This window comes from Saccostrea cucullata, unplaced genomic scaffold (genome assembly GCF_032062105.1).
Source record: "Saccostrea cucullata isolate Sc308-1 unplaced genomic scaffold, CSIRO_AGI_Scuc_v1 ctg2631, whole genome shotgun sequence".
NCBI classification, from domain to species: domain Eukaryota; kingdom Metazoa; phylum Mollusca; class Bivalvia; order Ostreida; family Ostreidae; genus Saccostrea; species Saccostrea cuccullata.
This window is the reverse complement of record NW_026918570.1, coordinates 82,760-100,002: the sequence shown is the minus strand read 5'-3', so window position 1 is coordinate 100,002 and position 17,243 is coordinate 82,760. Positions and strand designations below refer to the sequence as shown.

The window sequence follows — 17,243 nt, the reverse complement described above, 5'->3', positions numbered from 1 at the left end:
ATTATAATCAAACTTTGCATTAATTCATGAAATTGATTTGCAATCTTACTAAGTCTAGATAATAATTGAAGCCGATGAATTATTGTGTATGTATTATTTCTATATTGCTTGTTGCTTTGTTATCTACCTTATTTTTATTTAACAAAAAATAAACAGCACTTCGTTTTCTTAAAAAGGGACAGGGCAATGCTATTTTAATATCAGTAATACTAATTTTTGTCATCATGGTTACATCATGCTCTAAACAGGGCATTCGAAGACATAGCATAACATTAGACATAGTTTAAAAATCACTGGAAAATTAAAATTAATTTTTGTAAGCGTGTTTCTGTAAAGTAAAATGTTACTTATTGTTAAATTTTGATGTCTTGTTCAGAGTAATAATTTTATTGTTGCAATTGTAAAATGCATAATTTATAATGTTTTTTGAAGCAAGATAAAAAAGATGTTAATTTGCAAGTTTTAGAGTGCATGTTTGTCGTACTTTGTAATTAAAGTTATGTGCACTTCACTGTGACATTTTGCCAATGCAAATAAACATAGGTGAAATTAACTATTTGTTAAAGAAGTACAGTGATTTTCTAAAATTGATTTAAAATTTAAAGTTGACAAGGGTCTATCTAATTCCAAGGGGTGATTTTAATTTAAAATGTTTTATATAAATGTGCTCATAATATCAAAATAATATTGTAAACACGGAATAATATTTTCATTAAGCAAAGAAATTAAAAAGATTGTTTCTATTTGAGCTGAATACCGTGTGTGGCCCCTTTTTAGACCCTTCTTATATGACATAACTTATGCACAGTCTATTTAATTTACCCTCATTATTTATCTTAACATCTGTGATATACTCTAATAGCAAATAAATACATAGAAAACGGTGCTAAAATTTTGAAAAAAAAGTCTTAAGAAATGTCCATTTTCTTCTTATTAGTCAAGAATGTTGCGTTTTCTATCATTCATAGACGAAACAAAGTTCATTTTATTTTAAATTCTTATGGAGTATCCAAACAAGTAAGGCCTTTAAAATGACGTCAAAAGAGGGAAGAGATTTCCTTTTTCAACATTCTATAAAGTTTTGCCCCTGAAAAAGAAACTGGTAAAGATTTAAGAAATGTTTAAATTGGCTACAGGGAAATATAATATGCATCCAAAGTAATGTCAAAATAGATTCAAAGAGAAACAGGGTGCACAGTTTATGTCGATTTGTAGTCAAGGTATGAAAAATCAATCACGTCAAAAAATAACGTTGATCAAGTGTTGTAGATATTGAACTCCCAAAATCAAAATATTCTGGCACCCCAATCAAGCGAAGATCTCCCCCAATGTATAAATCCATTTGGAAAATTATATTCATTGAAAGCCGCAGGTCATGACATTCTAAATTGATGTAAACAAGTTTAAGTCCTCACTAAGCTCTAGGAAATCTCATCAAAATATGTTTTGTATAAGGTAGAAAAAGACATTGAAAACTAGTTACGTTATCCGACGTCATGAAACCAATCGGTGACAGCGCCAGATGATCATAGATTGTCGTTTTTATTTTATAAAAATTTGGCAAATAATGATCGTATCAAGCTAAAGGTTTCAAGATTTCTTTACGTTTTGATGTTTTATGCTCCAAATCAATTGTAAAGCACAGACTTCTTAAAACATATTTCAAAGCCTCAGTTTAAGAACTTTTTGATAACCCTTTTATGGTAATCTCTCTCTCTCTCTCTCTGATTTAAATATTATAGGACATTACAAAATAAGAATTAGCATTTCTACTATTGTTATTGTGATTGAAATTCAAGTCACGTGGTTTAGGTTGACCTTTTCAAAGGTCAAAGGGTAGAACCGGTTTTACTAACAAATTGGCAGTATTTAGGAAAATGTTATAAACTATTTCCATTGAAAACATGTCCTATAAAAATTACTTTCCAGTCCTTTCTGAAAGACATGATTTGCAACAGAAAAGTGTTGCTAAAGGGGGGATAACAATAAATCTCATAATTATTTGCGGCGAAAATTAGAGGTCACAAGTGACCAATACGCGCTGCTTAAAAATGTTAAATATCAACTACACTGAAAAACCTTTGTTTGCCTTACAAAATGGATACTGTTATTATTGTGCAAAGAGGATCTTACCGCCAGCATCTGACCATTCGTTGAATGAATAGCAACGTTTACGCTAAAAAAAAATGTTTTTTTTCGTTGAATGAATAGCAACGTTTACGCAAAAAATGTTTACATTTTACTTCGAACATGTGGTTCAGATTAAAATATGATCATGTCAATGGAGTGTAAAATAAAAAGAAAATCTTCTTGTGAACAAAATACAAATATTAGAAACTATGGAAAATTATCTTTGTGCCTTTCCGATCGCCAGAAAAATTTTCTTTTTTCAAGCGTAGAATTCCTGTAGTGTTCATACAAAAATCATTATGCATTTCTCATTCAGCTGATTTGTCAGTCAAATTCATTTTGGTGCCAGATTTGCTTATCTGACGCCAAAACATATAGTCCCGGTTTCCATGCAAATATATTATCCAAACAGAAATTATAATTCATGACTGCAGAAAATTGTATCAAAGAGAATTCGTAACTTATTTTAGGTTGAGTGAATGCAATAGAGATCGATTGAAGTACATTCTTACATATATTATATTGTGGTGAACACTGAAAGGCGGCATAACTTTTCTGTTTACCATGTCTCCATGCGATTGCCATTTCTAGCCACATTTCCGTGAATAATTTACCCCATCTCGCTATAGTCTCGCAAACTCTCGCCAGATCCACTGCCAGAGCTACTCTGAACTCATCGGGTTTTATGATCTGCAGAACACCGAAAATATAAGGTTCCGAACACATCAGTAGGGGTGTTTAAGCTAAAGTGCTATTTTCTGGTTTTGGACTAGGAGAAATATCCAATTATATTTGATTTTATGTCCTGTATATTTAAATGTAAGAGATTAAAAAGATAATTATTTTCTTTCCTCATTACATCGTTCATCTTTGAATCAAAATAGTAGACTGAGTTTAAAATCTAATAGGGACTATATTTTTGGCGGAATGACGGCGTATGAAAATATCTCTCTTTTGATTTTCACATACGATAAAATAACATATCAAGAAACAAAATGATACTCAAAATTAATATCAGACAATTAATTCAGTCAAAATTTTTTACACAATAAAAAACTTAAATAGATTTTCAAAATTAAATATTGCAATTAATTGGAAGCATATAAAAGTCATTAATATATCCTTAAAAGAAATTAGTTTTTCGGATTAGCCATAATCCAGGTTAGTGAATCTTTAATGTTAATTTGTTAATATAATGTCATACACCTTATATTTAATATCTTTTATGCAAAGAGATACATGTAACATGAAACCTTTTGAAATTGAAATTATAGACATCGCATAATTTGCAACAATTGTTTTTTTTATTCTTAATATCCAGAAAAATAATAATGACATTTATTTGACATTGTGTCTAATATAAAACCGTCAAATTCAATCTAAATGATACCATCACTAAATGATATTGTCTTATTGATTCTTTGCAAATTGCATTAATCTATAGATTCAAGAAATATAAGAATGATTCATACCTTAATATATTTTGATTTAGAGGGCCAGTAATATTAAGAACAGGTACATGTAACCGCACTTAAGATTTTAGCCTTTGACGCATATACTTATCATATCTAAAGAGGAAAAGTGAAAATGAATTTTGAAAAATAAAAGTAGTAATATTTGACGGAAGTAACAATACCCTGGATGAAACAATATGATGTGTCAAAAGATAAAAAAGAAAGCATGTCTCCGTCGCCTTCATTAAAATGCTGTTCGGAGTTACCCCCTTGCAAGCCCCCCCCCCCCCGGTTCCGACGCCTGTGCATACAAAGTACAAGGCACGTGGTTGAACATTCATGGTTGTCCATATATACGGGAATCACAGATTGTGTAATAAATATCAGCTATTTAAAAAGAAACAAATTATTATAATCATAATGCACTTTTGTACAAATGAATATTTTAATGCATAAAATCTTTTGTATCCTCATTATAACATACGTAGATTTAATTTACAAGGTAAATCATGATGCCACAATCAGTGGTTTTTGGGATCTTGACACAATGTCGATTTATGTACATTCAATTTTGGAAATCCTTAGACAGCAAAATAGAATTCCCTGTAGTGGGAGGAGCTAACAGAAAGTATAAATTAAGAATTGTGAATTTATATCTACAATGATCTTTAGACTTATCCAGGATGTTAGGAGGAAGTACTGTCGTATTGGTGTGTGTGGCCCTGTTCTTGGTAGCCCCAAGTGAAGGTAGGTAAATTGAAATTGGGTTTTTAAGTTGGTAATGTCTTTAAAAGGTTGTACTGTCAATATGTTAGCTGGCATTAACCAACAGGAAATTGTCGTCAAGTTTAAATTTAACGTTTAAAGAAAAGAATCCATTCAGCATACTTTACTGTAAGCGAGAAGCAAAACAAGGAAAAATTGGCTAACCCTTAAGTTTAACATCTTTTACTTCAACATATTTGTCAAGGTTATGAACACTTTCCTTTCCAGGTTATGCGATAAGATTTTAAAGAAAAGTAGAAACAAATATTATGAATCAGCAACCTTAAGTCTTCGCTAAGTTTTTCCCACCTAAGACAAATTTTCAATAAGAAAAATGCAATTTTTCTTACGAAAATGTCTGATGATAATCAAGTTATCATTTAAAAAATTACATATTTTTTTTTATTCAATTAATCTTAACAAAAATTATACTTTTTATTAATACAAAATAGATTAGCACGCAAGGAACAATGAAGAAAAATAAATGAAGCATTCAAAAATTGTCATATTAGTAAACATGCAATATATGTTATTTACTGCATGTTTTGGTTTAATCTGTTGTTGTTTTTTTTTTTTTTTTTTATTTTATTATACAGTGATATATTTTCGCTGCTTATTCAATTATTTAGTAAGCCAGGTATAGACAAATGCCATAAATCAACATCTAACTCTTCACTCAGTTTGTACCAATTTCAGACAAAGAGAGACAAAAGTAAGTCTGGCGATAAGTTATCATTTAAAATAATACTCAAAATATATTAGACAAAATTTTATTCGATTTTACTTGAGTAAAGATAAGAAATAGATTTGGAATCAATGAACAGTGGAAAATGAAAATTATGAAGTTGTGAACAATTGTCTAATTTATTTTTTTTGTTCAGTGCTAAAGTTTAATAGCAAATAGCGCCTTTGCCGATGATTTTTTCTGCATTATTTCAGTAAGTTTGTCATGTGTTTATGTACTTATACACCTCTCTTCATATAAATGTTTTGTGTCACTTTTTATTTTATATCTTTAAAACAAATGAATTTCAATGCTTACGCATGTTAAATCTTAAGGGTGATGAATGAGGTAGGAAAGAGCTTTCAGTAATTGTAATTTCGCAAAATTCCCGTGCAATAAATGGGCATAATTGCATATTACAAGTGAATTATGTACTAATTTGTGATTTGATCCGCACGGTAAGTAGCGTACATTTGACACTTAATTGTTTCACAAAATTGGCTCTTTTATATACCTGATTATTACTTTTTCCATTAATTTATTGCATAATAAGATTTTAAAGGGGGAAAAAAGTATCAGTGGATATGAAATAAAATTTCTACATTTCAATTCCCTTTTTAGGATCTTATTCCAATAATGGATGTGCCTGTGCTCAATATTGGGATCCTGTGTGTGGTGTAGACGGACAGACGTACTCCAATACTGGATGCCTGGCATGCGCGTATGTGAAACACTTTATTAAAATCTATTTTCCTTTTATTTACTGAATTTCAAATAAACATCTATGTTATTATAGGAAAACGTAACTGGAACAATTTCCTTTCTATTTTAACAAAGCTGGGAGGAAAATGCATAAAACACGTGGTTAACAATCTTGTTTATCCTACTCACATGAAAGGGAAATATTTAACAATAATGATATATGTACAATCAGTTAAATTCTTGATTCTTACACTCTCAAAATATGTCTTCCAGAAAAAAAGTAAAAAAAAAATGCATACCTTTCAAAGCATTATCATATTTGAAAATGATTTTATACGAGATAATTTTTACATGCATTTTCTTTTATCAACAGTCGTATCCCCATGGCTTGTACAGGAGAATGCCCTTGCTACGGACGCTACTGAACACAACACTTTCAACTTCTGTCAACCGTGACCTAAAGGTCTAGTGCATAGGACTCTTATGTCTGTAAAATGAATTTTCTTTTAATAATAAAAAGGTGAAATTCTAAATCAATTCATTACTTATTTTGTTTTACACTCTTTTTCATTCCACTCACATATCAACCTAGCACCTTTGCAAAGGTTGGCAAATTAGGGGCATTACTTTTCTATACGGAAAATGTTCAGCACAATTTAGAGCAAATAAATCAGGTTATTGAAATGATTCAGATACAAAAAAATCCTCACAGATAATGGTTCTTGTGGTGAGGATTGTAAACAGACATTACCAGATTTACATAAATTCTTGGTTTGTTTCGCCTGTAAATATTGCATGGCTCATCAGTTAAAAAATGCTAGATTCCATTCACTCCAGGATGTATACAAGTTTGGTTGAAATTGGTCGAGTGATTCTGGTGAAGTTGAAATAGGACCTCTAAAGAGACTACACATGGCATTCAGAGAAATTCTAGGAAAAAAAATGGAATTTTTATTTTGAATTTTTTTTAATAATTATATCTTACAAACTAAAGGAATTACAATGGGAACAAAAGTTGCACCGAGATACGTTACATTTATCTTAGGTTACCTTGAATTCATACTTCACCGACATCTCATAAGGTTGTGGGGAGAGATATAGTCTAAAATCTAAGTGGAAATATTTTTTGGATGAGTGCTTTATTTCATGGGATAAAAGTGTCGATAACCTTTTTCTATGAACTATTAAATGAGTTACATGCTAACATGAAAATTGCAATAGATACCAGTGAAAATGAATAACCATTCCTAGATGTCCTCGTCAGTAAATGATTGTTATTGATATCTATCTACAAAGGATGTCTGGTTCTTTGCATCAAATCACAAATTAGTACATAATTCACTTTGCATCCACGCCGCACTAAATCATCCATTCCTTATTCCTTATAACCTGGCCGGTGAATATGCGCCATCATCAGTAAAAAAGGTGTAAGGGGCATTCTTTTATGTCACTTGGAAGATCAGAATTACTTTTGCCAAAGGATGAAATTTAAGGAGAATATTATTCCCTTTGAGCATACACATAATTACTATAACCAGAACATAAACCCCATCGTTTACCAACTGAACACGACTCTTTGAGAGGACCAAACACCAAAGACAATTCATAAAATCGTACAATTTACCTCAAGTAGACATTAACTCAAGAACCTGAAAAGAATAGTATGTAACTCGAAGTTTGAAGGAAACAATTCAATAACTAAATGTAAAAAAAATTTCAATACAGAATCTATGACTATCTAACTGATGGAACTTGTTATAACTGTAACGGCCTAAGATTTTCAGTGAACGCCAATACATGTATATCGTTTGATACACAAAATGGTTTATATATGATAACCTGTCTAGGAGTGTAGTGGATATCATATTGTTGAGACGAGCAATCTTCTATATCAGCCCTCGTACAATATTAGCCCTCTATATTGGTGTCACGGGCTGCTACAGGATGTGATATGGAAAAGGGTATGTCTTGAGTGCATGTGTGTGTGCGGAGTGTACTTCTTTAGGAAATTTTGGAAGTTTTTTTTTTATTAATTTTTTCACATTAATTATTATTTTGACGATTGAAAAAAAAAATCAAAAGAAAGAAGGGAACTGAGGACTAACCTAAATTTTCATAATATCTGAAATCCTTTTTTCTTTCAACATTACAATTGTCCGAATTTTAGTGACATTTGATTACACTGTGTATTAAATATATATGCTTTTAATATTTGAAGGGGAATATGAATATACAAAATATATTTTTAGACAAACCTTTAATCAGAAAATGCCTTACCTTTGGTATTGATGCAGTAGTTCCAGAACTTGCAGTCGCCCGCTTGGCTCAGTGGTTAAAGCGTCTGCTCTAGAGTTGCGAAGTTAGGAGGTAATCTTTATGTCGCGTTTTCGAATCCCACTGTGGGCCGTAGTAAAAGGTCAAAGAAGGGTATGAGGAATTAATCGTATTTATAATGGTAAGCATTACATACCTAAAACTGGAGACTGCACTGTGTAAGAAAAAATAAAAGTTCATTTGATATCGTATCGTGCGTAAAAATGTAATTAGCCCAGCTATTTTTAAGGATTCATAAGAGGAGGTGAATGCATTAGACATACGAGAATTACTACTGATCCTACGATATTAAATGCAACACTCCATGATTTCAAGACGCACTTGTCAAAGCGAGGTTACTTTACTTATGAGGTAGGTCCTGCTATCAACAAGTAACAATATTACCGATCCAAACACATTTTCAAAGATAGATAAATAAAAAAAAACTAACATATCTTTTACAAGTCTAGTTAATATATGTCGCTGATTTTGAAAAAAAAGTAACATCATAAATATTCTGGTCTTTTTAAAAGCTTGAAATTCGTACCTACTCCACTAGGAAGAAATATCTTGATAATGATTTTTAAATTACTTCATCGTGCTTGTCAGATAACGCAGATGCAAGTATCGTTATGACGAGGGAGAAAACTTCCCTGCAGAAAGCCATCTGTTTACAAACCTCTACTCGCTTGTAATGCCCTAGAGCAGTACATTGACAAAACCAAATTAGAACTATCATTTATTACGCCACAATATTTCTAAATAAGAAAGAGAAACACTTAATTTTCTGAGAGAAAATTACAAATATGACTCAAGAAAACCGTAAATGAAATCTCTTTTTTACAACCAAAGTACTAAGTTCAAGTGAAAATCATTGCTTTATCTTATAATTTTTTCAGAAGCTCCTGCTTTGCCAATGCCTGTAGCTGCAATGTCACATACAACGGAAATGTTATTTAATACTTTTAAAACTCTCCATAAATGACTTGAATAACATTCAGGAGTTAAAATCTTTTTTTCTAGGCCAATGTCCAATTTTTAATAAAAATGGCTATATTCATAGATAAAATGTCACAGTCCCAATTGCAACGTACATAAGTGATGAAGTCTACAAGTGTACAATGTATGTATTTTTTATACTTATGTTTTAAATATTGTTTTGAATTAAACGAAACATGCAAGGGTATGATTAAGCCTGTTTATTTAAATAACAAACTTAAAAAAATTAACTTTTTTAGTATTTAAAAACAAAAAAGATAAGGCATAGAGGAAATAAAGCATATCTACTAATTACGAGTAAGGGCAAGATTTCAATAGATTCAGTTCGTTTTAGACCCTGTTTGCCTTCAAAGGAATTCGACTTTCACTTCAAGGTGAGATTGTTTTTTCATTTATAAATCATCTTTTCATGAACGAGGTTTGTCCCAAATTTTCGAAGACAAGCGTTAAATTTAGAATTTTAATAAATCTTTGCACATACATTAAATCAACACAAACTAATTAATGGACAAATATGGAGTAACATCACAAATTAAACCTACTAAATGATGCGGTTCATTGTCTGGTGTAGGAAAGTGGCTCTTTACCCAAAAGCTGAGATTAAAAATCGATATATTTACCATATAGCCCTTGTATTTAAAATGACTGAAATGTTTCCCTATATATATGTGAATAACGAAACTATATAAAAAAAGACACGCTTTAACAAAAAAGCAAGAGTGACACTGTGCATTTCTATAAGAGAAGACAGGAAAAAAACCGGTAGAAATACATGGTTTAGTTTTTTTTTATACCTATACATATGTACGGTATCCTTTGTGTGCATATTTTTATATTGAATCATATTACAGTAATTAAGATACATGTATCCCCCACTTGAAAAGCTATCGTTATGTCGGTCCGTCCGTCTGTCTGTTACTCTTTGGGATACCCATCTCTTATTGCAACTCCTCTTATACCACTGAATGAAATTTGCTGAAACTTTCAAAGAATCTATATTACATATTGTCATTATGCACCTCTTATTTTATTTTTCAATCCGACACATATTTTGGGTTTCCATCAACAAACACTCCTAATATTCATATGGGAGGCGGGGGTATCATTAAGTGAGCTCATTGCTAACAGTGCCTCTAGTTATATTTACGATTTATATCTATAAGCCTTTTGACTAATCAAAGAATTGATTTTGGTAATTGGAATATTTTCTCCAAAAATTTGCAATGTTGACATATGTCTTTCACGACATTGCAGAATGTTGCGGGTGTTCGAGAACGATGTCACTTCAAATCTTTTAAAAGATTAGTCTACCAAATTTAGAGACAAACCTCGTTAAGTTTTAAATTCAACTCTTTGTATCAAAGGCAAACCTTAAAACGTTTTACCATCTGCAATTGTAAGACCAATGTTCCAATTTTTGAGAGAGTACTATAATAGAATTAAAACGTCTTTTCAGTACAATTGGAACTCCGTACTGAATCAGTCAGAGCAGTAATAATACCGGGAATAGTACAATGGAACAGAATGGATTGAAAATTGGACTGACTCTTTCTATGATTATAATTGGATTATTATAAGCTATAGACTTAGCTGTGTACTACCGGCAGACATGGTGAGATTAACAGAAAATTTTTGTACTTAATAAGACACACCTATTTTGTATAGTAGAGGTGTCAGGCAAACTCGGTTTGAGGATTATCTCTGATTCAAAGTATTTTCAATGAATCTTAAGTCCATGTAAAAAAAACTGATCAGGGAAATATTGTTCTACACATTCCTTTTTTATACACGGGCTGCTGGCCTACCCAACTGTAGACATTTTAGTTTGTCATCATTTTTGGCAAACGAAATATTGGTTTGATATTCATTTTCTCAAAACTGAAGCAGTAGACGCGTTTTAAAAGTATTTTACATATATTTATATATAAGTAACCATGTAAATTCTATGTATTGAAAGCAAAAACCAGCTAGCAGAATTATATTCCCTGAGCAAGTCTACTTGTGGGGCAAGTTATATTGAAATCAGACCAAAACTGTAGCAGGAGAAGAGTTTTACAACACCGTTCATCGAAACCAAAACCGCAATGTAGCCTTTTTGTGAGCCAAATCATAATGAAAGTCCAAGTATAATGAAATCAGACCAACACTGCAGGAAGGGAAGAGTTTTCAATGTATTTTACAAATTATTTCTTTGATTATGTAACAATGTCAACAAAATTCATTAAAACCAAAATCAATATATAGTCTCTATGTACTAAGGAATTATTATGAAACATAATGAAATATTATCAAAACCAGTAATGATCAGAGAATGTGTATAACATAAATATCCATGACGGTAGAATCCATAAAAGCCCTGGTCATATATGTATTTTTTTATTATTTACTTTACATACTCTGTGTCTATCAACTTGACCAGAAGATAACGAAGCCGTTGCAACAGTCCTTACAGATCTACAGAGAACAGACTTATTCATAAGTCGTGTAGAGTAGATGTAGATTATTTATTAGATAAACCTCAAGGCCAGTTTTAAACAAGGGTACCCCCATGCCTAGACAATTGTATTCCTGAAATTTTAATGGTTGAGCTGTGGTTCATGTTGCAAGCTTAAACTTCCCTTAGTAGCCTTGAGACTTTTTTTGTTAATCATTGCACCTGCAGTGAGTGGGACGCAATGCCAGTAGAATACAAAATGGATAGAAAAGTGTTACCAGATAGTAGTGCATTGTAGCAGTGCAAAGAAGCTACACTGCATTGTGAGTTAAATGCCTATAAAATCTTGTATAGTTAAATAACTAAATAGAAAGGTGTATCAATAAAAAATTGTGTTTAGAATACAAGAGTAAAAAATCAGCTTTGTCCAAATAGGTCAATATATTACCAACACCCTAATCAAATTAGTGATTGTGGCAGTAAATAAAGATTACTTCCCCCTGGTCGGTAGGTTGCAGCACGGTGGCCTGCCCAGAATGGAATTGATGATCCCAGTATACAAATGGAAGGTGTACCCGAAAAATCTTCAGTAAAGTAAGTATATATGTAGTAGATCTCCCTTCTCTTTGTCTTTTATTTTAGTATCTGAGAGCCCTTCAATTGCTAACTCTGTTCTAATGCCAATTCGAAAACTATGTGATATTAACTCTCTAGTGCCACAAATGAATTGAAGTTTTTGAATATTAATTACAACCTAAACACATTAAAGAAAAAATGTAAACAGGTTTTGAAAATGGGACACGAGCTCTGTTATTGTTCATGTTTTCGCTTCACAGGTTATGTTAAATTGAAAAAAAGGCATCGAGTATTAGAGGTCTATTGTAAGACCGATACCAATGACTATGTTTACGACTATGTGTTTGGTTAAAAAGTCCAATCACTTTGGAGGAGAAAGAATATCGATATTGTCATTGCATCCATAGGAAAATGCCGTTCCTTGTTTTATACTCCAAATTCGTCTCGTTGTCTATACCGTTATGGACAGGTGACATTCTTTCAAGTTTTTCAAGTTTTTGTCTGAACTATCGTTTTATACCAAAACTTGCCCCGTGGGGATCCGGGTTAGAATAGGTCCTCAGTACCCCCTTGCTTGTCGTAAAAGGCGACTAAATGGGGCGGTCCTTCGGATGAGACCGTATAAACCGAGGCCCCGTGTCACAGCAGGTGTGGCACGATAAAGATCCCTCCCTGCTCAATGGCCCTGAGTGCCGAGTATAGGCCTAAATTTGCAGCCCTTCACCGGCAATGGTGACGTCTCCATATCAGTGAAATATTCTGGAGAGGGACGTTAAACAGTATACAATCAATCAATCAATATACCAAAACTTGGCATCTCAAGACTGTACATACTAGTGTGACATATGTTTAATATCCCGAGGACTATCCAAGGGGCACCAAATGAACTTGTCGATTCTGTGTCCCTTATAGAATAAATAGAGTAAGACCATTTTTGTACTGTCAGTGCCATATCATTATTCTTTGTACTCGTGAAGGAATAGGTACCGAACGGCAAGTATTCTTGGGTTGCAGAATGTTGACCAGCAGAAATACAGGTTCTGTTATTAGAATGAAATATTTGGATAAATAAAATGATAAAATGAACTCCAATGCCAATTAAATAGCAAAAATAGGAACAGAGCAAACACGAACCTCTGAAAATCAGAAGAGGGTTTAGGTGCCATAGAGAAGTGAACATCACCTGCCGACCAGTCACAACCCAGTGTGCTTCTTGTCATGTTTGGTAACGAACGGAAAAAATCTATCAAATATTCAATGTGTAAATAATGGCCTTACTCTCAATATGAAAAAAAAAGTCAGTCAGCATTTGACTTTATGATAGATTGTTTTTGCTACCAAGGTCATTGTATCGGCCATAGAACTTACGAAATGATGACTTTTAACGAGATTTCTGACATTCTTGCTTGATGCTACTTGTTTGTAAATAAGTTACCCCTTTCCTGATATTTTCTTTTGTAAAACATGCTCTTCCGTATCGAATTCGTAAGCAGGTGATGAAAGTAAGAAAGCTACCGATTGAAAAGTTTTATCTTTTTTTCTAGTAAAATATCAAAATATAAAACAGATATATCAGACTTTTGCTTCATTTGAATATAAAAATAGGTCTGCTAATAACGGAGCGAAATTATTTTATTATATATTTTTTTATATTATGTAAACTTTAGTTTTCAGTTTATGAATTTACTAATTGTCATATTTGTGATATCTAAAAAAAAACTAATTTAAGACATTGCTTACACACACTTTCTTTACGGTGCTTTCTGATGATTTCTAATCTACCTCATATTCATGAATTTGTTAAAATAACATCGAAATCTCTTAGTTGTCTTAAAAAAGGAACAGAGAAATGCTATCTTTCTAAGAATTGTCATGTGTGACTTTGAATGACGATACTATGTTCTAAACAGGAAATATGAAGATATAACATGAAATCAGACACCGTTTCTAAAACCACTAGAAACATTATTTGATTTTTGTAAGAATGTTTCTGTGAAATAAAATGTTACGCATTTCTATCAGTTGGTCTTATTCACCTTAATTATTTTATTGTTAGAGTGCATAGTCAAACATGTGTTTTATGGGAGATAAATTGCTTTTAATTTGCAAGTGTCAAAATGCATGATTTCCGCAATTTGCGGATTTCACTATGGCATTTTGCCAATGCATATACTCATGGATAAAATTAATTATCTTTTAAAGAAACATTAAAGTGATCAACTCAAACTATTTTCTTTTTATTTCTGACAGTCACATTGCTCACTTGAATGACAAATTCCATTTTAAATTTTGAAATAAAATGTGTTCAGAATATCGAAATAACGTATGTACGAAAGAATTTTTTCCTCTTTACATATGCAAACAGCAATTGTAAAGACTGTTTTTCTTTTAGCTGAATGCTGTTGTTCCTATTCTACACACCTCTGACGTGAATACGTTTATTCAAAAATTATTTTACTCTCATCTATTTGGTACACTACTTGCAAAACAGTTAATCACAAACTGTGCTATAGTTTTATAAAGGTAATTAAACATTTTTTTAATTTTCTTCCTTTCAAGACTAGAATGTTACTCTTTGAAGCATTGAATTTTAAATATATCTCACTAGTATACAAAATAATTAAAGCAAAATCCATACTGGATATGTTACAGGGCTGTCATTTCAAATAACATTTGCAAATATAGTTTTAACTTTTAAATATATTGAGTTTTAGATGAAGCTCTCTCTCTCTCTCTCTCTCTCTCTCTCTCTCTCTCTGTTTTTGAAGTAAACACTTTGTAGAGAATTTACAAATTATATAGTAAATAAGTATGATTAAGTAGGTCTGGTTATATGAAAGACTGGTTACTTTTTCTAGCCTATAAAGCAAATATATTTCATAATTAGAGGGGAAAAGTTGTAAATGAATCATGAAAGTCTTTTTTTTTTTTTGACAGAAACAATGCAATATGTCAAAAGATGAAAAAGGAAACATGCGTGTTGGTCGCTTTCATTAAAAGTCTGGTCTGAGATAAAGCCACGTCGTGAGACATTAATGAGATGTCCATTTCATAAATATTTCAGAATCACCGAGGATTTAATAAATATAAGCTTTTTAAAAAATATTGTTAAAAACTTATTTTCGAAAATTAATATTTAAATGCATTAAATCTTTTATATCCTTATAATTACATACGTAGATTAAATTAACAAGGTGAATGATGATACGACCAACCGTGGTTTGTGAAATCTTGACAAGTCTTCAAAATAGGTACTTTACAATAATGGAAATCCCAGTCAGCAAAATAAAATTCCCTGTAGTGGGAGGGGCCAGCAACAACTATAAAATGAGAATATGACAAATTTTATCTTAAATTATTTTAAGGACGTATACAAAATGTTTGGAGGAAGTACTGCCATATTGGTGTTTGTGGCCCTGTTCTTGGTAGCCCCAAGTGAAGGTAGGTCAATTAAAACAGGGCTTTTTAAGTTGTAAATGTCTTGAATGATTGTTTTATAAATATGTTAACTGGCAAAAAACAAAAGGAAATTGTCGTCAAGTTCAATTTTTTAAAGAATAAAATCTATTCATTATACTATAAGCACCAGGCAATACAAAGAAAAATACACTTATCCTAATGTTCAACATATTTTATTAAGCATATCTATTTTATAACGTGTCCAGTTTGTTTCAAATTTTCAATAAATATTTTTGAATTCTAAATGCTTCTATATTATGAAATAAATCGCCATGTTCGGATATAAAAACTTGTGTTTGATACACACATATTGCTTATTGGAAAAATATGAAATATCTGAAGAAAAAGTGTTGATCATTACCCCCATAATGTAAAAAAAACAATATGTTCTTTCTCTTTCTCTCTCTCTCTCTCTCTCCCTCTCTCTCATCTTCTATATCAAAACAACTTTTATCCACATTTAGAGTTTAAATGTGTATGTCTTTATGAAGGTTTGATATCTGTATACAGTATTTATGATAGGTACTTGAGTGAAGATATATGTATGAACATACTTTTATACTATGTGATATACGTGTGAAATTTGAAAAAAAGGCTCATATTTGTGTGGATTATCACTGTTTCCATCTATTGATTGTATAATAAGATTTTAAAGGGGAAAAGAAAAGTGTCAGTTGATGTGAAAAAATAGTACATGTATACATTTCGATTCCCTCTTAGGACGTTATACCAACAATGGGTGTGCCTGTATTCAAGTATGGGATCCTGTGTGTGGTGTAGATGGACAGACGTACTCCAATACTGCATGTCTGGGATGCGCGTATGTTAAAAGACTTTTTAGAAATATAGTTCCTCTCTATTGATGGATGATCAAATAACCTAAACTTTAACAATTTCCGTTCTATTAAAAGCTGACATAACAAATACTATAGTATATAATAGAAATGGTTCAACAATCTCGTTTTCCACCAACATGAAAGGGAGATATTTAACTATAATAATTATAGTACGAACAGTTAAATTCGTGATTCTTACAGGATCAAAATCCTTTCAACAGGGCAAAGTTTAAAAAAATACATCCTTACCATTATTATATTGAAAAACGATTTTATACAAAATAAATGTTGCATTCGTTTTCTTTTTTCAACAGTGGTATCCCCATGGCTTGTAGGGGAGAATGTCCTTGCTACAAAGGCTACTGAACATAACAGAACCAACACTTTAAAGTAATCTCACCCGTGACCTAAATATTTAGTGTATTGGTCTCTTATAACTGTAAAAATGAATTTCCTTGTTTAATAAAAAAGTGGTATTCTAAATATAATTATGACTTTTTTCCACTCTTCTTTCATCCGACTCACCTGTCAACATAGCAGCTTTACAAAGTTTGGCCAACAGAGACATTATTTTACAAAAATGAAAATATTCAACTCAATTTAGAGCAAAAAAGCTCGTTATTAAAATGCGTTGGATAGAAAATTCCTCACAAATGGTGGTTCCTGTGGTTAGAAATTTAAAAAGATATGGATTCTTCGGTTGTTTCCCCTGTAAATATTACATGGTTCTTCAAGTAAATAGTACTGGAGTTCTTTCACCCCAGGATATATACAACTTTGGTTGAAGTTGGTCGAGTGGTTCTGGTGAAGTCGAAATCTGAACTATTAAAAGAATGCACACGGCAGTCTGA

The 17,243-nt window shown here is 31.7% G+C and overlaps 1 protein-coding gene and 1 long non-coding RNA gene across 2 annotated transcripts; both read left to right on the top strand.

Moving 5' to 3' along the window:
- The first annotated feature begins 4,248 nt into the window (after window positions 1-4,248).
- Window positions 4,249-6,312, top strand: LOC134268012 (uncharacterized). Its single transcript, XR_009992265.1, has 3 exons — window positions 4,249-4,331; window positions 5,695-5,794; window positions 6,149-6,312. It is a non-coding gene; the product is annotated as an uncharacterized LOC134268012 (long non-coding RNA).
- A 9,075-nt stretch (window positions 6,313-15,387) lies between these two features.
- Window positions 15,388-16,880, top strand: LOC134268001 (serine protease inhibitor dipetalogastin-like). Its single transcript, XM_062750211.1, has 3 exons — window positions 15,388-15,538; window positions 16,277-16,376; window positions 16,707-16,880. Exons 1-3 carry the CDS (start codon window positions 15,433-15,435, stop codon window positions 16,756-16,758), a joined length of 258 nt encoding a protein of 85 aa, XP_062606195.1. The 5' UTR covers window positions 15,388-15,432; the 3' UTR covers window positions 16,759-16,880.
- The last annotated feature ends 363 nt before the right edge of the window (window positions 16,881-17,243 follow it).

Excerpts from the sequence above, each read along its gene's own strand:
- LOC134268001 (XM_062750211.1), top strand. The coding sequence starts at position 15,433 with ATGACAAATTTTATCTTAAATTATTTTAAGGACGTATACAAAATGTTT. Across the intron at positions 15,539-16,276 it reads CTTGGTAGCCCCAAGTGAAG|GACGTTATACCAACAATGGG; the intron begins GTAGGTCAATTA and ends ATTCCCTCTTAG. Across the intron at positions 16,377-16,706 it reads ACTGCATGTCTGGGATGCGC|TGGTATCCCCATGGCTTGTA; the intron begins GTATGTTAAAAG and ends TTTTTTCAACAG.